This window comes from Colletotrichum spaethianum, assembly GCF_022836535.1.
Source record: "Colletotrichum spaethianum MAFF 239500 DNA, contig19, whole genome shotgun sequence".
NCBI classification, from domain to species: domain Eukaryota; kingdom Fungi; phylum Ascomycota; class Sordariomycetes; order Glomerellales; family Glomerellaceae; genus Colletotrichum; species Colletotrichum spaethianum.
In genome coordinates this window covers 244878-270922 of record NW_026054789.1, presented here as the reverse complement: position 1 = coordinate 270922, position 26045 = coordinate 244878, and the positions used below count along the sequence as shown (strand labels likewise).

Below are 26045 nucleotides of genomic sequence, written 5' to 3'. Positions count from 1 at the left end.
GGGTCCCACGTGCGCCTTGCAGCGCCGAAATTCGGCATCAATAAGTTGAACCAGGGCTAGAAACGAGGGCCCTACCGGGGCTGCAGGGATGGCGGAACTGGTCCTGTTCGTACCTAGTGTAATTGACGCGAATCCAAACAGTCCGGGTAGGGTTACAAAAAGAATGGCCGAAAAAACTCAAAAATCGAAAAGGGAAAGAGCTGCATTGCGTTCGTGGTGTTGACGGCCGCTGCGGTGAGTGAAGGGATCAAAGGGGGATAACCCCGAGAGGAAGAATCCGGCGTGATCCGATCCAAGTGGTCCTGCCTGCTACCGTCGGCATCGATCGCTAGGGCGCTCCTCAGTTGCATGCATACGGTTCTGCTCGCACCGGGGCGGCATCACAGCGTCGTCACTAGAAAAAGAGGGATTCCGGTCGTATAGGGTATCAGTGGGACCTAGGCTTGCGTTAGCGGGTGACATGCCTCAATCGCAAGATGACAGTTTGCAACTGCCGTTCCGCATTGTCTCTCGAAGAGAATTCCACCTGGGATGCGGATGCGGTGAAATACAATGAGAGACGGTGACGAGATCGGGATCGGATAGGGCGAGACAGGTGTCTAGTGTTGTGGTGGTGATGGAAGGGAGTTTGCGTCATCAGAAGCAGCCCATTCTGAGACGCTAATGACTGCTCCAGGGGGAGCAGCAACAGCAGAATGTCTTTGAGCATACCTTAAGTGCATCCAATGCAAAACCCCCACGTCGTCGGCGTGCGTCGTCGTTCCTCCCCTCACGGCGAGCACCGTCCCCTCGAGTGGGTGTCGTCTGAGGCGTATGCCATGGCGGCGCCGACGGATGCACTGGACGCGGACTGTTCAGGCGTTCTGGGTGCATGGCCGGCATGTATGGATTTTGCAATACCGGCATTCAAAGATGCACCAGTGAGGGCCGGAATGGCATAGGTTGCAGGTCCATTGGATCAGAGTGCTATCTGACTTGATCATTTTGAATGAGTGGGCGCAAGCGCTCGCGACGGCCATGGTGAATCAAAAGTGCTCGACGAACTCGGGGGCTTGGGACGTGGTGTTCGGAATGGTCTGGACGTGCTGTAGGCCCTGTGCGTCGCGTGTGCCGTGTCCTGTGCGATGGGTTTCCTTTGCGGTGTTGGTGCCGGTGCGGATGTTGGTGTGCGTTGTTGGCCCTGTAGGTTGAGCTCTTGGGGCTGTGGAAGAAGTGCGAAGCTTTGGTGGCAGTAGGATGGCAGTCTTCCGAGTTTTGCAAAGCTTCCTTTTGACCCTGGATCCTCGAGTCAGCATCTGCCGGGATTCGGTTTGATCCTAAAAGTTGCTTCGGGCATATAAGGTTTTTTGTTGTTGTTGGAATGGCCACCAAGCAAGCAAGCGATTTTGCACTTACCTTAGCGAGGTCGGCTGTTGACGTTCGAGGTATAGACCGAGAGGGGATGGGTTTGACCAAAGAAAGATAGATGTCTGAGGTCGAAAACAGAGTCAATGGGGGCAGTTTTGCAGAAATTGCTGAAAAAAGTACGCGATGTGTAGGAAGGGAGGAAGGAGAGGTTGGCAGAGTTCAGGTAGGGGAATAAAGGACCAGCTCGTTGAAAGGTGAAGAAGAAGAAGAAGAAGAAGAAGAAGGGGGAGGAGGAGGAGGAGGAGGAGGAGGAGGAGGTTTGGTGCTGGTTTTGGTGTTTGACATGGGCTGGATGGGATAGGCAAGGGCCACGACGTGAAAAGTGAATCTGAGGACGGAGGCAAAGCGAGGAGCCCCACGTCGAGGTGTCAAGAAAGGCACGATCCGGTCCGAGGGGTTTTCGGGCAAGCGAAGACTGGAAGGAAGGAGGCATATGAGGTTAAAAGAAGGAAGGTGTGCGCCGAGTATGTATAAGGTTGGGAAGGAAGGGCAGGCAGATCGGCAGGCAGGTAGTTAGGTGGGTAGGTATCGTCCCTTGGTGATACAAGAAGGAGGCACCTGGGGTTTGAATTTTGTGCTGGGTACGCAGGAAGGAACTAGAACTTACCAATTGCAGGGCCAAAGATACGTGGGCTAAGGTGAAGGAAAAGGCGATGTGAGAGAGAGCGCGCGCGGTGGTGGTTGTGGTGATGATGATAATGTGTCGAAATGTGTGTATGTTGTGGCAGCAAAGCTCGGATTGTTTCTTTTTCCTCGCAGCAGCCAATGCAAGCCGGGCGGAAACACCAAGTGCAATTGATGTCTAAGGTAAAGGTCGTAGCTAACGCTGTGTGACAGGCTAAGAGCAGCAGTGAGATAGGGAAGTCGAGTGAGGCGAGGTGAGGTGAGGTAAGGTGGAGTGAGGTGAGCTGAAGCAATGTGAGGTGTAATGACGATAGTAATCGATCGAGGCGATGCCACTCGGACGATGTTCTTTGTATCTGGTCGGCGCGCGCCCCTTATATGGCTGGATCGCCCGCGAGGAACAGACGGCTGGGACGAACAGACAACGTCTGATTGTAAGGTTTGGGAGAAATTTGTCGACCGTCACAACTCCTGAACTCTAACCCTCTGGTCCCGTCGTCCTCTCGGTAGGTTCGCGCGCTGTTTGTCTCCCGGACGCCAAACCCCGTCAGAGATCCACAGCGGGAGTGTCGGATTGCGGATTGCCTGTGGATTACCACGCTGGGCCCGTGTCTCTGTAACGCGTAGGGCTGTCAAAGACGACTGGCTGGCTCTGAGTGGATGGCTGTGTCGTTGCCGTGACCTGTGACGGGACGAGGATGTGAGGCGCCCCGGCCGGAAGCCAAGGGGTCGCTCAATCAACCCGTTCCTTTTCCGAAATAGAGCCCCGATTCCACTGGAAGTGACAGAAGCAAGGGACGAACGAACGCTCTGAGGCCAGCCCTCCAGGGATCCTGCCGCTAATGGGGTATGGCCCATAGGCAATCGACCGCTTGTGGTACGGAGAGGTACCGCGAGCCGAGTGATGCGGTGGTGTCGTTACGCCGGGCGAGAAGGGGCCACGGACTTGTATGGAGTAGTATGCCATGTACATAGGTATCCAGTCGTGGCATCGTCGACTACCGAGACAAGACTCCTCGCATCTGCGGCGCCGTGCCGATGATGTGTACCTGAGCTGACCTGTCAACGGTCAAACCGAACCAGCGCAGCCAACTCCTCGGCCCTTCCACGCCCTCCCACATCGTCCGCCTCGCCCCAGGAATAGGGACCCTTGCATGGGGTGCCATGGCGAAAAAAAAAAAAGCCTTCTGTCGGTCATGGCCCGGCCCGTTTCTTTTCATACCTACGGCACACGTACCAGTCTCTGGCCAAGATACACTCGTACATACCAATTGCCCTGCGTGTTGGGTAGCGTCTTCAGGAATGATGACGATTGTGATGATGCTTGCCCAACGTAGAGAGGGTGGCCGTATGCCGACGCCCCTCCTCTTCCATGCCCTGCATGCCATGCTACGGCACAAGGCAGCACACAGCGCGGCGGCAAGGGATTTATTTGATGGAGACCTTGACTAACACGGAAGTCTACACCCCCAAACCATGGCCGGTGACAGTGCCGTGATGCATGGGTCGTCACTCCTGTCAGTATGTACCATGGCAGTAGGTACAGTATGCCACTTGGTGGGTACAGCACCAGCACAACCTTTTTGTTGAATCTCCTCTATCCGTTGTCACAGGGTCCGCTGCCCGGTCTCGTGCATCGTGAGTCCTCGTCTGCAGGCGGAACCGCCCATTCGTCCGTTGTGAAGTCTTGTTACATCCCCTCTACCCAATCATAGCTGCTCGGCCTATCCCCGGCCCCTCCAAGACCCGGGTCTTCGGAGACTGCTCTTAAGGAGGAATCGGTCTGGCGCCTGCTTCTTGAATTTGCCTTTGTCGTTCGACATTGATCTACGTCGTAAGCCACAAGCCGACAAATCTCCTGCAATCCATGTAGCTTGGTTGCCACGTCTTGGAGCTTGGGTACTAGACCGACCTTCTGCACCATGTACCATGCCGTATTGTGAGTGCAGGCAGGCCCCTGCGCGCTGTCAGGTTGAGCCTCTGTGGTCCATGTATGGCCCCGGGATCGTCTCCGGCAGGCTAAAATTGTCTCCTCCTGAGGGGAGTAGCTTCGACTGCAATGTTTCTGTTTGACTTTTAAGGGAACCCTATCCAGCTACAGGGTTGTGTGGCGTGGGCCAGAAGGTTCTGACATGTAACATCCATGGCACAAAGTCCGTGTGCCCGCGTAGTTTGAGCAGATGTTGACAGAGCAGCCTTGCAATCAGACATGACCAGGGCGTGGCATAATTAACCCTTGGCATAACCGACAGAAGTCTTGATCATACCACAGCAACTACTTTACTCTGTCGTAGTGTACGAATGGAAGGGCGTCCGTCTCCGCCTCCCGAGCTGCGGGAGTGATTGGCGCTTTCCGAGAATGATACCATGTGCGGAGCACTCAGAGGTTGAGTGCGAGATGCCACTTGGTGGGCTCTGGGGAGCGAGTGGATCGGGTACAGTACGACCGGGCCTCCGGATGCACCGTCCGGTCTGGCACCAAGTCTTGGAGTGAGGGCGGAAGCTGAGAGGTTCAGACTATAGAGCATAGAGAGCCCGACAGTCCAGTCGAGGGGTCCGTTAGGGGCTTGTCCAATTTGGGCTTCCCGGATGCTCAAAACGCCTGCCCGCCCAGCTGCCACTGCAACAACGTAGCTTTCCGACGGAGAGCACAGATGGTTCTTTGCACAGCAATGGCTGCAATGCTGCTGAGACGGTAACCTAGACAAGGCCAGTGTATTAATGGGCAGAATATCTCCATTACCAGTGACTTGGCAATCAAGCGGCCAGCGGCGAAGATCCTGCGCGATCCGGCTGGTCGTGGTGTCTTTGCGCCACGGTTCTTGCTATGCGGCTCAGGGCTTCAAGACAGGGTGGTGGGTGGGTGGGAATGACTCCTGGTGATGCCTGTGCGCGGGGGGGGGGGTCGCCCCGGAAAAGAACCGCAACTGATGTCGTCTGGTAGGCGATAACTGCGAGTTTGGGGTTACGGTGGGCTCGTTGACGCGGGTGATAGAACCAAAAGAGTAGCTATCGACACCCGGCTCGTCATCTGGCAAGACGTGCGTGCCGCGCCAGCTTCTGCATCGGGCACATGCTGTACCTGTATCTTGCTGGAAAGGAATTGCCGTTGTGAAGCGAGTGATTTTGTTGCCTCATCATGCTTCGCGAATGCTGGCTGCGTATCATGAGGTGGTACTTAATATCCTCAAGTTAAGGGCATGGAAAGAGGTTGCGAGCGTAGCATTCGAGCCTTGACCGCATCGAGGCAACGCCGCAGGACCTTTGCAGGGGATCAGCTCGTGGCTGCTAGGTCGTCCATCCATTCATTGCGTGGCAGATCCTCTTCTTTTCCTTCGTCTTTTCCCGCCATTCGCTTGCCGGCCCAGCCCCGAAGCAGAATGCATGCCTCCACAGAAGCACCCTTGGCGGGGAAAGTCACTTGCTTGTCTCCATTTGAATTGGAAGCCAGCCAGACAGTACGCGAACCCTTCTTCGAACCTTCTTTCTGGCGAAGCACAGCAGATGGCCTTTTGCTGAAGCGAACATTCGACAGAGCCACTGTGCTCGTGATAGCCCCATGCGTGACCCTGGTTTGATAGCCGAAGGCCGGCATTTGGATTGGGGTCTGAACTGCTCACCTCGCGCTGTTATCCGGGGGGACGACAGGTTGCGCGGATGGTCCCAGGCGCCCGATGAACCATGACAGCCTATGGCCAACGAGAATCGCATGCTGCAGCGAAAGGTCCGTAGAAGACAGGGGTGCATTTTCCCCTTCAGGCGTCGCGCACACGCAGTGCGACACCCCCAAACTGGGCGGGAATCCGGCGACCTTGAAAGTTGTTTGGCTGGGAGAAGAAGTGGTCTTATCGACCCAGCGGCCTCAACTGAGCCGCACATCCCAGTTGGGCTCGGATGCTATGGACACTCATAAATGAGAACCAAGGGTTGTCCTCACCGTCACGTTCACCGTGCCCTGACCAGGCTCCTCGGGCCAGTAGCCGAGGTGGGCCAAAGAGGAAATGCGAGAAGGCAGTTCGTCGAATCTGAAATAACACCAAGGAGATCAGGATAATGGGTTATGGCTGGGTATTCCAAGGCGAAACAGCTGTCAATGCTCACGAGAACCGGCTCTGGACCGAACAACCAGGTTGTCTTGCGAGTTGGCGCAAGGTGGACAGAGCCGCCGCTTGACACAGGAACTGGAATCCTGGGCCTCGTCAATAGAAGCTAGTAATTTGCCGACCCACTTGCAGCTTCTGGAAAGCGGAGAAGGCGTGTCGTGTGCAACAGCAGCTTGTCAGCGAAAGGTAGTAGTCATCAGTGGAGTGCTGCATTTGAATGAGACGACTTCTCCACACCGCAAATAGCATGTGCGGTCGAGCCCAGAGGGCACAAGAAAACAGAGCAAAGGCTGACTGTTGTTACCTCGTTGTCTCCCTTCCTCAACGGGCGCAACAAATCGACGGCGTTTGGTGATGATGATGATGATGATGATGATGATGATGATGATGATGATGATGATGATGATGATGATGGAGCTACCGAGGGTAGCCAAGTAATGAGTGGGTGGGATGACGGCGTCCGGTGTGATTTAGTCGAGACAGTGACAGTCTTTGCCGCAGCCGCCACGTTTGCATCCAATACGCAGGAAGTTGCTGGGCCATGTTGGAGGGGGGCGGCCAAGGGGAAGTTGAGCATCCGTAATTGCGAGTTGCTCTGGTCTCCATGTCCCTATGTATACGGCTTGCTTGGCCGCAGGTCATGATGTATAGCTCCACGCCCGGCAGCACGCATGCTTGAGCTGCAGCATACCTAGATTCACGGTTAAAGCTTTCCTGACAGGAACCCCCACAACCTCTGGGTGCTGATGGTGGGATCCCAAGCTGCAAACTCTCCGACATGGAAGACAGTGTTGTCGCATGGAGACAACACAGTGCTGTCTGCTTAGTGAGATGGGAATCTTGTCAGATCAGAGCATATCCCTCCCAACAGCATTACACCGGTGTCCATTGCAGGGATCTCAACTCGAATGGCCGGGCGAGGTAAGAGGCCATGTGGTATTGCGAAAGCAGCGAATGGAAAGAACCGAGAGGGTCGAGTGTTGTGTAACACAGACAGGAGAGAGCTGAAGAGTTATAGCTCAGGCCGATTGACCAGAGCTCCAAGCTCAAGCAATCCCAACCTGACTCGGACTTTTGGACTTTCCCACTCGGCCAGTCGACCCGGGGACCTTCGAGGCAAGGTACTTCGTTCCTTCCTGCTCGCCTATGAAAACGCGTCAGAGACCGACCGACCTGACACTTTCCCCAGATCTTTGGTTTGCCTGACAACCGTCACATGACCTCCATGCCACGCTCCAGAGCCCGCTCCTAGGTAACCCACCTCGACCTGCCACCGCAGGTGCATGTCGAGGTCCCCAGCAGCGTTATCGACATCGAGCTTTCCTGCTTCAGCGTGGCTTTCACGGCCACCGATGACTTCTTCCATACCGGATCGGCAACTTCGCCCGGTCAACATGGGGACGACGCCACCCCACGGGAGTTAGCAAGCTTCTTCAGCCTTACCTCCACAAGATGTCTATCGTCTGGTTACAGACACAGCCAGCTCAACCTAAGCTCTGCAACACCAAACATGGCACCGTCGCAACATGTCCTTCTGCATCTGACGCCTGTCAATTATGATCAATCGTCGCCCAATCCCTAGTATCAGCACCCAACATCCTTAGCAACCCTCAGAGACAGCCTGCCCGGCAAAATCCAATTTGTCGTTGCAACACGCCTCGCCACGCTCAACCACCCAAACATTACAGTCTCTTAGGTTCACACACCCGGAGGCGTCCTCGCCTTATTGGAGCTGTGCCAATTACTTCACACCTTGTCCAGTCCACTTCTTGGTTTCGCCTGGAAGACCGAGTTCACCAGTGACTGCTCGCCATTGGTTGGGTTCAACTCCGTGGCCCATCTGACCATAATGCTGACTTGCAGATGCCAGCGGTGCGCCTCCTGAGACTCGGGGCTCACTCCGTGGTCCAGACCCCGCAACCTTGGAACTACGACGCTTTTTTCGGCAGATTCTGGCACACGTACGACAAGTCGTCTGGAGTCGCGACGACAAACCCAATCTCATACCTGCTTCCGATGCCTCGACGAATCGCTCATGGCTATGGCCCGATGCCCTTTGGATCAGCGGCATTCCCAACGGCGCCCGTAGTTGGCTTTCTGCGCTGCCCTGCGATATGGTGGCCGGTGCCCCCTCCCGGCCAACCCCAACATGTGTGGTTCGATGGTCCCGCAGCAAGAACCACTCTCGGTGAAGTTGGGATGATTATCTTCACACCCTCTTGATGAAGCGAGAGCAATGCCGGTCAAATTCCAGGCGTCCCAATGTAGGTATTGCAATCAACCGGCCAACTACCCAGGACATCTCAAGCCTCAGGTCGATGTAACTTGCTGACAAGGATGCAAATGCACCATGACAGCTGTGCCGACCAAGATCTGCACCTCGCTACAAGGGGCAATGTCGAATGATATCGCAGCATAGACATCTTTTCTCCTGAGTCCTGGAATCGGCGTCCAAAGTCCTTGTGCACAGAGGTTTCGTCTTTCTTTCCGCTTGGCCCGATTCCCGATCTGATTTCCATCCTATGCGGTGCCCATCGCCGCCACACTCCCATACCTAGACATGAAAGACAAATCCCGCGACCGATGCTGTTCTCTCCAGCCAAGCGTTCGGCGACGTGTCCTACCCCGATTCCAGGCTCCATCACCGATTGGCGTGACACAGTTCTCTTCACAGAGCTTTCAGGAACAAACTTAGTCACCACTTACAGATAATACTGCCAGTCTACTCAATAACGTGCACAACCCGGCTCACGCCGCCATCTCCCAGCGGGCTATCTCAACCAAGACATGCCGATGCAGAGCCCGTCGAGGTCCTCTATTTCGCTTTACCTCGCCTGTGGCCTAATAAGTGGAATAGGGAGATTTTATCCTGGTAAATCGCTTGCTGCCCCCGCTCCTGGGTTCCAGACAATACTCTTTGAAAACCTGGCCAACAAATTCTACCTGCTTCCGCTTTTAACAGATGGACAGCATCCGCATTACCCACGTCACTACGTCGCTACTGTAGACAAACTGAAGCTGGTTCACAAACACCATCGCTTTGTGATGTTATCATGTGTGATTCATTCGGCTGGTCTTCAGCGTGCAAAGTCATTGTTAGACCATTCATATCGACTGGAAATGGATACGAGCAGAGTTTGTAAGGTTTTCAGGATAAGCCTGTCTTGTTCGAGCCATCGTTCCCCGCTTACATGCTTCGTTCGACACGGAATACACGAAGCGCTTCATCGGCAGCGTGTATCGCCTAATCGACGAGTTTGCTTTCACAACACGGGTCATAGCAAGCGGCTCGGCAATATAGTTGGATCAGCAACAACCGAGTCTCACGAAAATAAACTTATCGCCCAGTCTGCAAGGAAAATAATCGTTCGACGCTTGCTCGCGGCCTTCCTCAACGAGAAAGCGAGCAAGGAGTCAACCCTCATGGAGGTCTGAGGCCGATCTACCACACAAATACCCCGGATTCAGCGGCACCAAGAGGTCGAAGAAGAGGATGCGTGGGCCCAACAGAGCCATTCCCAGTTTCATATGTTCGAATAGCATGTCTGCCCCTACTAGACCACTAACCACCCCAATGGCGGGCAGCGATTTTGGCAATCCCACCTCATTGCTCAAACATCTAATCACCGTGGCCTGCCCGGAGTGAAACGGGAGGGTTCTCGGACCGTCAAGGTTCAGAGACAAGACGCCCGAGATTCTTGCATATACCACGAGCGAAAACAACGGGGCTGCGAAGATGCATTTCGATCCACAGACACGATTCCCAGCAATCTAGACGTTGCCGGGGGGTCGCCACCGCCTGCTATGCACACGTCTTGTCAACTCGGAATGTCATTGCCCGATATTGCGCAACCCTGCCCATGGGTCCTGGCCCAATTACCGCGAAAAAAAAAAAATTTGGTATGATGAAGAATGGAACGCGGAACGCGGGAGCGTCTAGAGTTCGGACGCTGGTGATCGTCATTGTGAACCCGGACCACTCCGAAGCAGGACAAGATTTCAAATGTTCCAGGACTCGCCTTCCGTGGTTCGCGAACGACAATTGGCAGGAACTCCCGAGCATTTGCTGGGGGGGGGGCTTTCTCTGTCCCGCCCTTTAGCTTCTACAACCTGATCGACTCGACTTTGCAAACGGGCCAGCAAAGTGGCATCATCCAAGCCATCGCACCTTGTTCCCCCCTCTGGCAGCCAGCCCCAATCTCCTCTCATGGAGTTTGCCCCGGCATCTTGGACGGGGATCAAGGATGTAATCGTGCAGCGCTCGGAATACATCACAGGGGTGGTGCAGATGTGCGGTGTGCTGCAAGCCACATTCTTGTTCGATTTGTCGACGACGGCTTCACACTATGCAATGCTGCTTGCTGCCGTAACATCGCGACCGCACCATGAATGGGGAAAATTCTGGTCGGCTCATCTAGAGTTCTTCGCGGCATCACATTCAGCCTCTGACGATGGCCCAAGTGGCGTGGCGCCCCCATGCGACATCTTGCCACGCTACTCAAGAAGACATGTGTTTTGTTTTGCGGGTGCTATGCTATGTATGGTGCGCCTAAGCCTACTCCGTCTTCTGTCTCTCGTTTTGCTCCTCCTACTGTTCCCCATGTGCTATCCGTACATCATGACTTGACCACAAGGTGCAAGTGCTACGTTATTGCTCGCTAGACTCTGCCACCTGAGGGGTGGCCTCAGTGTCGGAAGCGCTTGACTTGGTCTTTGGGCTTACCGGCTCCTCGAGCTCCATGACAACGGATGAGGCCGATGCAAGGGCCTGGCCGGCTTCGATGAGTACCTCGGACTCGGTCTCAGTCTCGTGCTGTGTAACGGCTGTCGCCTTCGGCTTGGGATGCAATGCCTTCATCTCTAGACCCTCGCTGTCACTGTCCCGTCGTTCAGTGTCCTCGAAGGAGAAGAGATCCGACAGGTTGATGGCGAGGAACGTCTTGGGAAGCTTGACTCTGCAACGCTCATTAGCAGGCACATCCAACCCCCGACGGGGTAACGCCTCTGGCGGCAACTTACTGGTTGAACTTGGCTCTCAGAGTACGGATCACTTGCATCCAGTCGCCATGAGGGGTCAGGCTGCGCCGTGGAGCGCAGCTGATGCAGTGCTTGCTGTCCAGTTGAACATCAAGAGGGTCGAAGACGTGGCATCCGGGACTGATGGTAATCCTAATGCTGTAGGCAAATGTCTGCTCTTCTCCGCCGTCTGGTGTGTCGGCGGGGCCTTGGTCTCGGATTCGTACAGCTCGAAGCAAATCTGCGAGAGGTAGTCAAGCTCGGGAATGGTGCTTCGCTTGATCTTTGTCTCGATACCTCCTTCAAAGATGCAGTTGAGGAGCGTGTAGATGTGCGACTCTTTGGTGAAGTAGAAGAACGATTTGGCATCGTTCGACGCCTGCATCTCTTCGAGATCCTGGACAATCTCCTTGAGCAGCGGCAGCGACGTCAGGAGACCAATCTCCAGTTTTTCGCCGTCGGAAATGCCGTACTCTTGCGGGCAAATAAAGTCGAAGAGCACCTTGGCAAGCTGGTACAGTTCCCGGAGCGGCTCGAACCGGGCGTCAGTCTTTGCCTTGGTCTGGGTGTTCCCCTTGTAGAGGTGGAAGTACTGTTCTGGCGGGGCAGCCTCGGCGTGTCGCAGCCCGTTGAGGAACGACCGACGTCGGAAGATGCGTCTGACAGAGGTTGAGCTCTTGCTAGCTTCGCTCTTCTCTGCCTTATCGCTGGATCCCGAAACGTCCCGTCGCTCCTCCCGGGAGTCTAGGGACGATTTGCCATCATCCGAGCCCTTCTCGGTGGCTTTGCCATCCTTGCTACTCTCCTTGCTCTCTTTTTCCCTGATGCCGTACTCTTCCTCCAACATGGCTTTGGGCGGTGTGAAGACCCATTCCAAGAACTGCCGATTATGCAGGGCATCGAACTTCATTGTGTCGTAGAGTTCGGAGATCTTACTAGGATCGACCTTGTCTCCGTCGCAGAACTCGGCGAAAAGCTTCTCCCAGCGCTCTCGGAAGAGCTCCGCATCCTCGCCACAACACCATCTAGGTTGAATGTTGCTTACCGCATTTGCTTGAGACAGCGACGATGAGGTGGAGCTTGTTGAGGCCGAAGCGTCCCCGTTGGCAGGCTTCTCCGTACCGGGGTTCGCAATGGCATTGTTCAGTGACGCAACAGCACTGCCGTTGTGCAGCTTGGTGTAGTTGTAGTGCATGACGCGGCGATGGAAGTTCATCAACTGGACAACGCGAGTCTGGACCTCCGACGGTTCAGGCATTTTCTCTGGCCAAGCAAATTGAGGAGGTCGCTCGTTACCCTTACGCAGGAGGCCCTTTAGCTTCTTCTTGACCTTGTCCATCTCGTCTTTGGCGGCGTTCGAGTCGTCCAGCAAATCCTTGCGGATCGTGATGAAGTCTTCGGGAAGGTCCTTGCGATCCAGGAAAGCAGAAGCCCAGATCTGCGCACTGGTGGTAACTCGACGTTCGGAACTGCTGAAAACGTGAACCTCGTCAAGCACATCACGGTTGAGAAGGTTGAAATCGTTTCTCATGTTCTCGCCGAGCTCCTGGGCCTGGTACCGCGCTGAGTGAGTGGGCTCACCACCCCATTTCACAATGAGCTGGAGCTTGTCCAGAACTAGACTCTCCTCCGCTGCCGTAATGCGCGACATTGTAACGCCAGATAGAGAATCATGCCTCTTGGGCGGCATCCTCGACGGCGAGGAGTTCTCTGTCTTTGCAACCGCATCTTCAGACTTTTCTGCGAAATCAGTCTCGACACCTTCTTTCAAGACTTGCGAGAGCTCGTCGCCTGATGAAACGGCGACCTCTTCCGTCTTCTTCTTTCGGAACATGGGCTTGATCTGCACCTTGGTACCGGCCCATCCGCCCTTTTTGACCAGGACGTTACGGAGGGACTTCAGCTTGGTACGATCCTCCACGCCGGCTCTCAAGGCAACATCGACGGCCTGCAGCACGCTAGCCAACGCTGCCTCGCCAATAAGAAGTACCTCCTCCTGGTGGCCTTTGAGAAGTTCAATGAAAGGCGCTGTGTGGAAGGTGAACTTATACTTCTGTTTAGGAGTACGGTCCGCATGTCGAATGACAGATACAATACCCTTGAGTTTCCAAGAGTGTTTCGGCGGCGGCGGCGGCACTGGAGCCTCTTCGGACGGCGGTACCGTTCCCTCTCCTTTCAACGAAGGCGTGGCAGACGGCGTGGCTGATCCTGTCGTGGAGGGTACACTTGCCACTGCAGGGTCAACCAAAGGAGGCGGGGGTGGGAGTGTCGGACTAGTGCACGAGCTGGTGACCGCCGAAGGGAGTGCGCTCTCTGACTTTTGGGTGGGTACACTCGCACTCGGGGGCGCGGGCTTCGACTCCTGTGGCAGCTTCTCAGAGACAGCTGAGATGCTGCTCAAAGACTTGTTCTGAGTCATTGGCACAGGAACTGGCTGTGTCTCCTTCTCCTTGCCTCGCGACGCCAGCGGGTCGGTCATGTCCGAAGGTGCTGGGGACGGCGCCGGGGAGGTGACACCGCCTCTGCGAAGTCTCTCCTTGACGAAAACGTCCTTGAGGATGTTGGCGCAATGGTCGTAGTAATCGTCATTGTCCTTGACGAAGCTCCAACCGTTGACGTCGATCACATAACTCTTGCCGCCAGCCCTCAAAAAGTCGAATCCACAAACTCTCTGGCCGAAAGAGGTTGAGATCTTGCTGGCAATCTCCTTTTCCTCGGGATCCAGGGCTGTCACATAGCGCAGCTCCTTGCCATGCGTGTTACGCCTGACAACGCCATCAACGACGGGCGATTTGCGAGTCTCGGCATGGCAATAGTTGGGCCCGACAGTGTAGGCCTTGACGTCCTCGGCATTGTCAACCCGCATGAACTTTTCGTAGATGTAGCTGTTCTCTGGCTCCAAAATGGCGCGGGGAACGTTCAGGTCCGGGTCGTATTCCGAGCTCTTGTTGCCAATCTTCCGGAACAGTCTGCGGGCGCCACCGCCGGTGGATTTGGGGAAGTAGATGATGATGTTGTGGTCCTCGCCGCTTACGGGCTTCTCAACAAAAGGTTTCTTAAGCAAAGTGCCGTCAACGCTGAGAACATCGCCATCGTCAAGCAGTTCAACCTTGCGGGGTAGCCTGTTGTATCCCAGCTCTTCGGGGTCCATAGTGATGCCAGTAATTTCCTTGATGTGCTTAGCTGTATCTGGGGTTAGGATCTTGGGGCCGCCATCGCGGTTCACCTCAATTCGACTCGGAGTGGGGACACCAATGCGATCGAGAATGTTCAAGCAAAGACGGCGATCCCAGAGGATCTTTTGCATCGGCACATCGTTGACGCAGAATGGTTTCCGTGCCTTGACGTACGCAATGGCTTTGTCCAAAGGGAAGCCATCCGAGTAGAATGAGATGAGGTAGTCGCTGGAAGGAGTATTAGCAGGAGCACATGAAGAAATACAAGATCCCGATGCGAAAGCTAGTTAACATCCGTAGAGGGCATTGCCTATGCGCATCAACAGGGTCGAGAATAGTAGAAGGGAATTCCTGTGACGGCACATGTCGATGATGGGGACGAAGCTATGCTGTTTTGGCTCACCGAGCCTCCCGGCGAAACAGAATAAACAGTGAGGACTTACCACATTGGCCAGTTCTCAACCTCTGCAACAAGAAGAAAAACGGTTAGCCATGTATCCTCAACAAAACGCAGCATCTCGCTTTCTTTGCTCTCCCCCAATCCTGCGTTTTTCTCTTTTTTGGGGGGTGGAGTAGCCCTTACCTTCGTCCAAAATGACCTTGTCGCCAAACACAACGACGTCGAATTCGCGATTCGCAATGAGGCGGTTCAAAATGTTTCTGCTCGGCTTGCTGCGAGCCTTGACGTCCAAAGCGCACACTCCAATGACACCCCAAGGCGCGGGCTTGACTGCAGGTGCATTAGAGCTCGTCGGCACACGTTGTCGCGGCGCGCTTGTATCTCTTGACTGACCCTCTTCTTTCTCCTTGCTGTGGAAGAGCCCTCGATCGCTGCTGGGGCTATGGCTACTGGCGCCAGTGCTCGCGCTGAACCGTCGCTTGTTCCGACTGCGGGATCGAGTGGGTTGGGGCCGCTCGGCACGAGGACGCTTAATCACATCGTGAGCGTGAGTATTGGTATCGCGGGGCGTCAGGTGATGGCCGCCCGCGGCAGCGTTGCCGTTCTGGCCGTTGGAGGAGGTGGTTACGGTGACGTTGGAGAGCTCGGCGCCGGGCTGGGAGGCATTCGTGACAGGTTTTCCCGACGACATGATGCCGGAAACGGAGCGCGAAGGGCCGCCGTCGGAGCCGTTGGTCGAAGCTGCAGAGGATTGGGTGGCGGGAGCCGAAGAGGAAGGAACGACGCCGCGGGCCGAGGCCAGCGAGTAGACTGAGAAGACGCTGGAGACAGATGTGCGTTTGGGATCCGACTCGGAAGAAAACGAGGCGCGGGTTGTGAGGGCGGGTTCGGGGAGGGGACGGTATGGGGCAGTGGAATCCTGCTGGTGCTGGCTGGACCCAGACATGAGGCGTGGGGTATCGAGGTCGTCGGGGTCGGCAAACTGAAGAGCAGAATCGCTCCAGGCCTCGAGTGAGTTGTTTGATTCTCGGCGACTGCGGCAGAGGGAACTTCGAGGGCTCTTTATGGGGATCGAAGCGGGCGGGGGCATGGAGAGGCTAGCAGTGGCAGAGTGGGCGTCGGTCGTTCCAGGCTCAGCATGCCGGCTCTTCCTGCTGGCGGACGAGGAGATGTTGAGAGAGTGCGAGACGGAGCGACCCTGCCTCGATCGCGAAGGGATGTCGGTAGGCGCAGACGCGCTCACGGCAGAGTGAGAAGGTGGCGACGGGGCGTGGAAATTGGGATTGAGAGGAGAGGCAGGTGCAGGTGCAGCAGCAGCGGTAGGGGAAGCAGGCGCGGTAAAGGAAGCCGAGCGAGCACTATCTACAGATCGCCGGGGGTTAAAATTTGGTCGATCCATGGTTGCCAGCCAGATGCGACGAGACAAAACTGATCAGACGGACGTTTGGAAAAGGGGAGCGCTGCTGACTCGAGAAATTGCTGGGCCGTGGACCGTGGACGCTAGAACCTTGTTTCTTCCTTTTTTTCCCCCTTCCCTCCTTTTGCTCGTGCTCTTTGTGATGCTTTGTCCTTTGGCGGCTACTGGTGGTGCAAGTATAGGTACTATGCGATTGCAGCGAGAAAACGGTGCTATTGCCTCAAAGTGGCGACAGCCGCTGAAGGAACGAGACAGACGAGAAGCTACTCTCTGGCCGATGAAGTAAATTGCACACTTTTTGTTTTCGGTTTGTGTATGTCCAAGCGACGTAGAGCTGCCTGCCTAGGTACGGCAAGAGTTGGAATTTGGAGTAAGGGCAGTTGGAGTCAAAGGCACAGATACACAGATGTAGGTAGTTGCATCCAGATGAAAAGGTTATTAGAGATGACGAGATGAAGAAAGCGACGTCAAACGCACGACAGCCCCTCCTCATTGGGCCCGGAGCGTGGCAGGCGATCGAAAGTCACACATGCAGTGGTCCCGCCTTCTTTTCTCCCATGGCAGCACATGGAAAGTTGCCCATGTCTGTTTTCTATTGTCTTCTTCCTTCCTTCCTGATACACCAATCACATGTACTGACGGTCACGACGATTGCGACACGCAGCGGGATGCAGCAGCTAAGCTGCGAGCGTGATGCCCGTGTGCGCCAAGACACGGCGGAAGCGGACACACATACAGACGGGTTCGAGCAGCCCTGGGAGGGTTTCTTTTTCCTTTTGGCAGACATAAGGCCAGGAGGGTGTTCTAGAAGCCTGGGGCCCAAGACATATGGGCACTGCGGAGGGGGGCATGGGGAAAGTAGAAGAGATTTCCCAATAGAGAAGCGAGAGAGGGGGGGAAAAAGGAAATCAGAGTTCAGGAAAAAAAATTGGCCCAGATGTTGGCGGGGCAGGGATAACGTTGTTTGCGACACTTGACATGCGGGCGAGGTGGGGCCCCGATGCCGCCAATGCCACCAAAGCCATACCTCCAAGACATAGTTCGCTGCAGCCAGCGCCTGACAGCAGACCGCCGCGAACTGTTCCCAAGCCAATTCCATCCCCAACGCTACGGCTTCCGGCGAATGAGAGCACTGAACGCGGCTTTTGACACCTCGGAGCTCGATTGACAGCGTCATTGTCACCCGAATTGGTCCTTTCTTAATTAGTTGCCCCCTTCCCCCAAAACCTCCGCACGTGTACTACTTACTATAAGCTCCGCCAAAAGACCGGATGAAATGTCGTAAACATGCTGTCGCACTCCTTAAAGTACCTTGATTACCGGCGCTCGAAATTATGGTCCTCGGACGCTCCACTTAACCTAGACTTCACCAGCCAGTTGCAGCACAGCGTTGCCAAACGTGCAGCGGCGGTCAATACAGCAAGTCGATATCCAAAGGCATCGGGTCGACGGAGCCGGCTGACTACGGAATGCGGACACCGCTCAAATATATACCATTCATTCACTTCTCACACAGTAACCCAAACGAGCTACATGTTATGAGGTTTCTTATTGTATGCTTCGGTTTCAGCTCTTGAACTTGGTCCAAGTTAGCTGAGGCTTGCCACTGCCTATAAACTATAACGACAAAAACACATGGCAGAAGGACTTGGCATGAGGTAGTCTATAGGCAGACAACTAATGTCGCAACGACGTGGCCGCTGCGCAAGTCCTCGCTCCGGTACCCGTATGTACCCTAGTTCAATAGTAGCTATACGTGTAGACTCGCCCATTGGCTCACGGCATGTATGCTACACTCGGTTTTCCATCCTGCGTCTCCTCGTCTCTCGCCGCAGGCGCCGCAGCGAGGTCTTCCGCCTTGGGGTAGGCAACCTTGTGCACCGTATACCACGGCCGGCTGAAGAGGCTTTCCATCGACTCCAGGGATCTGCCCGAAGTCTCCGGCATCGCCAAATACACGTAGACGAGAGAGACGGAGCAGATGGAGGCGAAGAAGATGAAGGCGCCGTACCGCTCCGTCGCCGCCAGAAGGGAGGGCATCGCACGGGAGCAGCCAAAGTAGAACGCCCAGTGGAACGCCATGAGCACCGACACGCAGAGCGATCTGATCCGGATGGGAAACACCTCTGCGCTGACGAGGTACGGGATCGAGAACCACCCGATCGACCACGCGATTGCGTGGAGGTAGATGGCCGCGATGGACGTCTCGCTCGCCCGCCGGGAAGCCGGGTTGGCCGAGATCTCCTCGGCGCTGAGGCCGTTGGTGACTTTGAGATAGATGCCCACGAACAAGAGGGTGGTGATCTGCAGAGAGACCCCGGTGATGAGGGACCGTCGTCGGCCGATGAAGTCGATGACGAAGACGGAGAAGACCAGCACCGAAACGAACTTGACGATGGCGTACACGCCGGTGGCGAGAAGACGGCCCTCTTCCCCCTGGATGCCGAGGTACCCAAAGATGGAGGGGCTGTACTGCGTGATGGCATTTGCCCCGGACCATTGCGAGAACAGGTGGGCGAGGAACATGAGCACGAAGCGCCGCCTGTTCGGCATGTCCGTCCACGTCTCCTTGGCGAGGTTCAGGACCGACGCGCCCGCCACGATCTCCATCTCGTGCTCGAGCTGGGCCTCCATGGCCCCGAACTCTTCCCGTACGTAGGGGTGGTCCGTGGGGAGCTTTCGAAAGTCGCAGAGCACTTTGAGGGCCTCGGTGGGCTTGCCCCGTGACAGGAGAAAGCGCGCCGACTCGGGGGTGAAGAACGTTCCCAGACCCCACAAGACCGCCGGGGCGATCTGTAAAGCCGTGGGCAGTTGCCATTGCGTTTGGGACCCAGCAAAGTGCTTCGTGATACCGTAGTTGAAGAAGAACCCGAAAACGACACCGAGTTGCTGGCAGCAGGTGTATTGAAGGGTCAAGAGGCCACGGATTGAGCGAGGAGCAATCTGAAAGCTCAACTTTTAGCGAATGGTTCCCCAACTTGGTGTGCAGTAACCAAGTTTGCCATACCTCTGAGATGTAAATTGGCGGGAGCACAGTCGTGGCACCAATGCCTATGCCAGCGATGATGCGCGAGACATACAACGCCGCCAGGCTGCCGGACGAGAACGTCTGGCCGAGGATACCGGCAATGTAGATCACGGTGAATATTTGCATGGCCAGCCTGCGGCCAAGCTTCTCTGTGAGCTTGACGCAAGCCAGACACCCGAAAACCGCACCGGCCGTAGCGATTGCCACGATCCACCCTTTTGTGTTCGAGTATTCGCTGTCAGACTGGTGGTCGACCCCGAATCGCTTTTTGAAGACCGCCATGGTTACGAGAGAGGCAATGTTGCCTGGTACAGTCTATAATCAGCCAGCGTCCCATCACTTCTCCGTACTGAGTGAGTTTACCTTCATCGAATCCCTTGGCAACTCCCGAGAAACTCCATATCCAAGTACATCCAAAAAGGTACCAGTTGAAGATCTCTCTTGGGCTGTTTCTCACGGCGGCAGTCGTAGCCTTGATCAAAGACATGATGCAAACTTGGCGGCTTTGATTTTGCAAAGATGGGTAGATCAACAAGTCTATACCTCGTCCGTGGTGAAGAGAAACTCAACCAGCCAAGTTGAATGGCAACGGGTTGCATGCCAAGATATTCCGGGAGTCAGCCGCCCATCTCAAGTATTCCCCAGATTCCAACTCCGCATTGCGGGGTCTCTGGGGTACAAACTGGAGGTGGCATCGTTGTGCGGCCCGGAGGTTCACCGAGAAACAAAGGCATTGGTGTTGACGTCGGCCTCGTGGATGGTTTCCGAGGCTAGCTACCTCTCCGTCGGACTGGCTCCGTGATATCTCACCGGAACATGTCCGCAAGGGCCTACGCGGCCATCAACGCATCTCCTTGACCCAAAACGGCTGCAATGCAACTGCGGAGCCCGGTCGACTCAACAAACGACAAAAAGGTAATGTCGTCGAAAGTCATCCGCGTTCCCCGGAGACCGCAAAGCATCCTTGCCCAACAATCCAACCCGCCACCATGAACTTTTACCCCGTGCCCCCAACCATCAAGGCCGAGCTGTACGTACGGGTGCCGGAACACCTGCGGTGCACTGGAAAGGAAACCGAATGGCGAGGCGGTTTCGCTCGGCCATTCCAGTACATTTTTCTCGAGGGGCCCGTCGCGGACGAGGCTGGAAACTTGTTCGTCGTGGACATCCCCTATGGCAGGATCCTCAAGGTCGACCCTTCCAAGGAAATCAGCGTATTCGCCGAATGGGATGGCGAGCCCAACGGGTTGGCCGTGAGACAGGATGGCTCGTTTGTAATTGCCGACTATAAGCAGGTATGTTGCCTCAGCCCTCTGTCAGCCTTTCATGTTGGATGGTAGTCTTACCACATTGTCCGCCGATAGGGAATCCTTACTTTTGACCCTTCCCTTGGCACTGTCAAGCCCTTGATGTCTCGGCGTCATCTTGAAAGGTTCAAGGGCCCTAATGATTTAATAGTCGACTCTAAAGGGTCCATCTACTTCACCGACCAAGGCCAGACAGGCATGACAGACCAGACGGGCAAGGTGTACAGGTTACTACCGGACGGGAAGCTGGAAACGCTTGTCGAGAACGGAGTATCGCCCAATGGAATCGTCCTCTCCCCTGACGAGAGGTTCCTCTTTGTGGCCATGACGCGCTCCAACCAAGTATGGCGGCTCCCCCTCCACCCTGACGGAACGACCACGAAAGCCGGCGTCTTCTTCCAGTCGTTCGGCAACGCCGGTCCGGACGGCCTAGCCATGGACGAGGAAGGCAGCCTGTTTGTGTGTCACCCAAGCCTGGGCTCTGTCTTCGTCGTTGATTCGGACGGCGTGCCCAAGGCGCGCATCGTTACGGGCACGGGTGGCATCAACCTGACGAACTGCTGTTTCGGCGGGCCGGAGAACAAGACCATTTACATCACTGATAGTTTGGAAGGCAACGTGCAGAAGGTCGAGTGGCACTGCCAAGGGGCGAGGCCGCAGCCAAAGGTGGAAGGGTTAAGCAAAAGCATATAGCACACTGATAGACTGGGTGAGAGATGTTATAAAAAACCCAATGCCCTAAGAGGATCCTAGAAACTTCGCGTGTCATTGTCCCGCCGGTTCTCGCACGTGTTTTCAAAAACAACTTCCATCCGAGAACGATAGTCTGTACACCCAGAACTCTTTAATCGACCCTAGTACCTTGCGCCAATTGGTCGATGGCTACACAGTCCAAGATTTAATATTCTTCGAGCCTCATGATAGGCCCACGCGCTAGCTGAAACTTTGAACTACATGAGGCCTGCCGACTAGAGACGAATCAGAATGCCACCCAAGTGCTCCCACCCTGAGCTATACTAGCGACAGAATATCGTCAACATACCACTTGTTTCTATATCCCTCACTTTCTAAGGCAATCGTAAGATTGTTGATCAAGGAGTTGAGGTTAGGTGGAAAGGCTGACTGCCTCAATAGCCGAGCAAAGCCGAACTCCACTTCCACTCCAGTTGCCGCCTCGGAGGGTGTCCGAAACGTCCAACTTCCAAAAAGTTGCTTAACAGAACGGGAGTTGCACAGGACTGCGCATCGGACTTGGGGAGGCGCGACCCTTGGCCGCAATAACCGAAATGAACTCTGCCGCAGTCCGCTTACCCAGACTTCCTGCCTGCCAGCTGTGCTATCACAAAAAGATCAGGGTATGTGCACTCAGTAAAGTAACTGCCGAAAAGGCTCATGCGCCTTCGTCAAGGCGCGCTGTCTCGGCCTCATGAACACAACGAACTGACTTGCTTCAGTGCGATAGCACGCGACCAAAATGTACTCCATGTACAAAGAGTGGCGGCGAGTGTATCGTTCTCAACTCGGGGGGCGAAGAGCTGCTCTCCCGGGCGTAAGTTTCCCACAACCCTTGTAGAACCCCCGTACCCAGCATTGACAACCGATCTTGACAACCAGAGAGATCGATCGCCTAGAACAACAGGAAAAGGCCCTGTCGTCAATGCTGCAGACAGTACGAAGTGACGAAGGACGGCCATCGAGGGTAGCCGACCATCCCACAGCTGAAATTGGGCACACCGTCGCCTCGATTGAGAGCTCCGAAGTTTCTCACGCAGAGGGGCTCGGGTGAGTCGACTTGGACATTGCTTCCGAGAGGCTTGCTAACTCATCTTATTAGTTTCATGGCCTCTCTGTTTACCGACCCGGACCTTAGAAGAAATAACACTGAGTTGCTGCAGATCCTCGCCAAAGTGCCAAACGCCCCTGAGCCACCAATAAGACCCTGTGAACTGCCTTCCCCAGAAGACGCTGAGTTTCTTTTCGAAAAATAGTATGTTCTAAAGCATACTCTTTTTTATAACTTTGAGTTTATCTATACTCACAATCCTCTCGTAGCATAGACTGGTCACACGTCCAAAGCCCTTTCCTCTGTCGAAATGAGATCAGGGAGCTTCGTAGCCGCATCTTTTCGCCCCCCCTGGCTAGCCAATCTGCGCCAAGCCATGACCTTTTCAGGGCCTTCCTGATACTGGCAATGGGTTCCGTATTTCCGTATCGCAATGGCGCGCATCACCAACATCCCGAAGGCTATTATCTCGCTGCTTTACAGCACCTTGGGACAGATTTCTTGACACGGGGGTTAGACTCCGTGCAAGATTTACTACTTGTAAGTCGCTTCGGTATATATCATCGTATCGGTAAGCAATTGCATCTAATTTGGGTTGATCCTATAAAGTTCTCGTCTGATGTGTGAACTGTACAAGGTACTTCGATATGGGATGTTATCAGGCTTTGCGGTCGCCTCTGCATCGAACAAGGCCTGCATCTGGATGACCAACCAAGCAAGAGTCTCCTGCATGCACAGATGAAGCGTCGAGTATTTTGGCAGTTCTACATGATTGACCGATATAGCTCGACGTTGCTTGGGAAGCCCTTCGCCATTGACGACAGCGACATCGAAACCAGTTTTCCTGTCGACGCAAACGACGAAGATCTCATAGCTGCAGACCAGTCCCTACGAGATCTCATGGCATTCCAGATGATACACGTCTCACTTGGTCCAAATGAAATGACCGTGTTCTTCATCTCTGTACGTCTCAGACAAATTTCATCAAGGATCCATACAGAATTCTCCAAGCTCTCCCGGAACCATTCCGAGCCCTCGCAAAGCCATCTCACGCCTGGCTACATTTACACCACGCTGAGCTGCTTGATGCGCGAGCTCCAGGAGTGGAGAGACAATGCGCCAGTATTCCCGCGGCCAAAATGTCTCTATGAATCCCAAGACTGGTACGATCTTCTGCTCGCCCGGGAGCAGCTCTATCTCGTGCGTAGAGCGATCGATTTAATGCCCAAAAGGGATGGGAAAACGCCTAGGCACATTTCCGTCCTCTACCTCAAGACGGCTCTGCGGACCATACATGTGTATTCCACCCTGTGTCAGCATCGGCCGCTCATTACCCACACTCGAAGTTACTTTCACATGATGTTTACGGCGGGCTTGTCTGTGATGTTTTGTGTCTCGGCTGCGACGACACTCGACAGAGAGGATGTCCAGAATGCATCTGCAGGGCTGTCACAATGCGAGGAGACCCTGAGGGACATGGTGGAACAGCTACCGAGCGCGAGACACTATGTGGTTGTTTTCGAGGCACTCCGTCGCAACACGTCTCGGAAACTCAATCGAATCTTGGAAGCTCTGCAATCTGACACCGCTCCTCGGTCTGTATTGGGTGACCGTTGGGCTTCAAACCTCACTTCTGGGTTTTCTTCAGGCTCTTCACATCATCATTCGTCTTCTTCGGGGCAGACACTACCCAGCCACGCTGTCTACAACATGGGATGCGCAAGCAGTAGCCCGGCGGCTCAGCCCCAGCTCGTTGCCAACAGTGCATCAAACGCGCTCAACTTCTCACTGCCTCTGGATAGCAGAGTGACGGGCGATTTCACAACGTCCCTTTTCAACGGTGGAAGCAACTTCATTTCTCTGGGAGTTGCAGAAAACTTGTCTCCTGGCAGCGATCTGCTTGACTGGGCTTTTCTTAACGATGAAACGTTGTGGAACATGGAAACGGTGTTAGGAGAGTATGTGTATGGCGACCCTAGTAGACATGGTGGTTTTGATAGTTTTGAGTTTTAAGTTGCGACTAAGCGAATTGTTGTAATCACAACTCAATATGAAATCCATCCTTTTACCCTCTTTCAAGCTACACATCCAACGATCCTCCCCCCCCCCCCGGCTTTCTGGCTCAATTCTTTACGTTGAATAATTAAGTACACGTCTTCGACTACCGCATTCACACTTCTGTTATTTATAGCAGCTGGTGATTATGATCAAGGTACTCGACTAAAGTCAATCATGCGGAACCCGTGCTCTGATATGCTTACTGTTATTGCGACATTGTTCTCTGCATTATCTAGTTTTCTCTAGAGGTAATATACTCTAACAGCCGAACTGCTGCTGCCATTCCGGTCTGAACTTGTGTTTCTCTCGTTGCCGCGCCGATATGGGGGGTGCTGAGAGCCCCAGATTCCCACAACGCCCCGTACTTCTCTTGGCTCGGAGGCTCTTGCTCGTGGCAGTCTAAGCCCGCACCCCAAATGAGGCCTTCCGATAAGGCGCGCTCTAGATCCGCCTCGTTGATGATACCTCCACGCGCCGTGTTGATAACGATAGCGGTCTTCTTCATGTTCTTCATCTGGGCGTATCCGATCAAGTCACGCGTTGTTGGCGTTAGTGGCATGTGGACTGTCACGACATCAGACGCCGACAACACCTCCTCGGCCGACTGGGCACGGTGGTGTGGAATGTCTCCCCAAGCTTCGGCAGGCAAGTACGGGTCGTACGCGATGACGTGTGCCTCGAACGCTCCGCGGAAGATTTGTGCGACACACTTTCCAATATTTCCCATGCCAAGGATTCCAATCGTTTTACGGTGCAGGATGAACCCGGAGCACTTCTCCTTGGGCACAACGATGCCGGAGTTCTGCTTCCTGGTGATTGTGCCCACTTGACGCGCGACGGCCGTGGTCAATGTGAGAACCAATTCGGCGACGGCGCGGGCGTTGACTCCGGGTGTGTTGAATATCTTGATACCACGGGCGGAGCAGGCGTCTGCGTCAATCTTATCGATGCCAACACCTTGCTTGCCAATGGCCAGAAGATTAGGGCATTCCACGATGTCCTCGGCCGACAGTTTTGATGACCGAATCATGAGATATTGAGCCTCCTTCCATCTTGCATGTTTAGGTTCTCCCGGCAAAATGGCATTGAAATTTTCTTGACAGAAAGCAATGACTTCGGGTTGGAATGAGTCCAGAACATATACAGTCGGCTTCGCGTTAGGAGAACTCTGGACTGGCAGATCAGAAACTGCCGAGGGTGCCATTGTCAAGTCTTGTGGTGGTAGTAAAAGCTGCGATGACAAGATAGTAGGCTTGGGCAAGAGGGGTTTCGGGTTGAAGTTGACGGATTGGATGGACAGTGGGCTTTTGAGTTTGATTTACCGAAATTTGTTGCTTTACTGGGCCAGCAAGACTAGCTATAAAGATCAAATTTTTAATATAGACACTGACGCTTTGAAGACCTGTATGAGATCTGCGCAACAATCACTTGGCTTATTCGGCGGGCTGTGAAGCTCCTATCGGACCCGTTCCGAATCGATCGGACTGGTCCCGCCCAGCGCACTCAGATAAAGCTCCACACGACCGGGACCACGCCGAATGATTCTCAATTTTGCCATTATAATCAAACTCAGTCCCCAGTCCGATGGGAGTCCGACATTCGCTATGCGGGGGACCGAAAAGCTCATGATAGCCTCGGCAATGATCCGAAACATCACGAATGTGTCTAGTTGGCATGCTGATATAACAAAGGGTTTGTCACCGTGATCCAAAGCGTGTTTTTTGTA

The 26045-nt window shown here is 54.6% G+C and overlaps 6 protein-coding genes across 6 annotated transcripts; 1 reads left to right on the top strand and 5 right to left on the bottom strand.

The window, feature by feature from the left end:
- Positions 1-7880: 7880 nt before the first annotated feature.
- On the bottom strand, positions 7881-8205 carry ColSpa_07490 (uncharacterized protein; the record flags this gene model as incomplete). Its single annotated transcript, XM_049273702.1, has 2 exons — positions 7881-8062; positions 8142-8205. The coding sequence occupies 2 exons, from the start codon at positions 8203-8205 to the stop codon at positions 7881-7883; spliced, it is 246 nt and encodes an 81-aa protein (XP_049129659.1).
- A 2577-nt stretch (positions 8206-10782) lies between these two features.
- ColSpa_07489 (uncharacterized protein) lies at positions 10783-11191 on the bottom strand (the record flags this gene model as incomplete). The annotated part of the gene is made up of 2 exons (XM_049273701.1): positions 10783-11089; positions 11154-11191. 2 exons carry the CDS (start codon positions 11189-11191, stop codon positions 10783-10785), a joined length of 345 nt encoding a protein of 114 aa, XP_049129658.1.
- Positions 11192-11208: 17 nt separating this feature from the next.
- ColSpa_07488 (inositol hexakisphosphate and diphosphoinositol-pentakisphosphate kinase) lies at positions 11209-16125 on the bottom strand (the record flags this gene model as incomplete). Its single annotated transcript, XM_049273700.1, has 4 exons — positions 11209-11742; positions 12019-13317; positions 13534-14609; positions 14910-16125. 4 exons carry the CDS (start codon positions 16123-16125, stop codon positions 11209-11211), a joined length of 4125 nt encoding a protein of 1374 aa, XP_049129657.1.
- Positions 16126-17919: 1794 nt separating this feature from the next.
- Positions 17920-19453, bottom strand: ColSpa_07487 (quinate permease; the record flags this gene model as incomplete). The annotated part of the gene is made up of 2 exons (XM_049273699.1): positions 17920-19086; positions 19151-19453. The coding sequence occupies 2 exons, from the start codon at positions 19451-19453 to the stop codon at positions 17920-17922; spliced, it is 1470 nt and encodes a 489-aa protein (XP_049129656.1).
- Positions 19454-20160: 707 nt separating this feature from the next.
- Positions 20161-21171, top strand: ColSpa_07486 (gluconolactonase; the record flags this gene model as incomplete). The annotated part of the gene is made up of 2 exons (XM_049273698.1): positions 20161-20466; positions 20536-21171. 2 exons carry the CDS (start codon positions 20161-20163, stop codon positions 21169-21171), a joined length of 942 nt encoding a protein of 313 aa, XP_049129655.1.
- A 3380-nt stretch (positions 21172-24551) lies between these two features.
- On the bottom strand, positions 24552-25523 carry ColSpa_07485 (D-3-phosphoglycerate dehydrogenase; the record flags this gene model as incomplete). The annotated part of the gene is made up of 1 exon (XM_049273697.1): positions 24552-25523. One exon carries the CDS (start codon positions 25521-25523, stop codon positions 24552-24554), a length of 972 nt encoding a protein of 323 aa, XP_049129654.1.
- Positions 25524-26045: the final 522 nt, after the last annotated feature.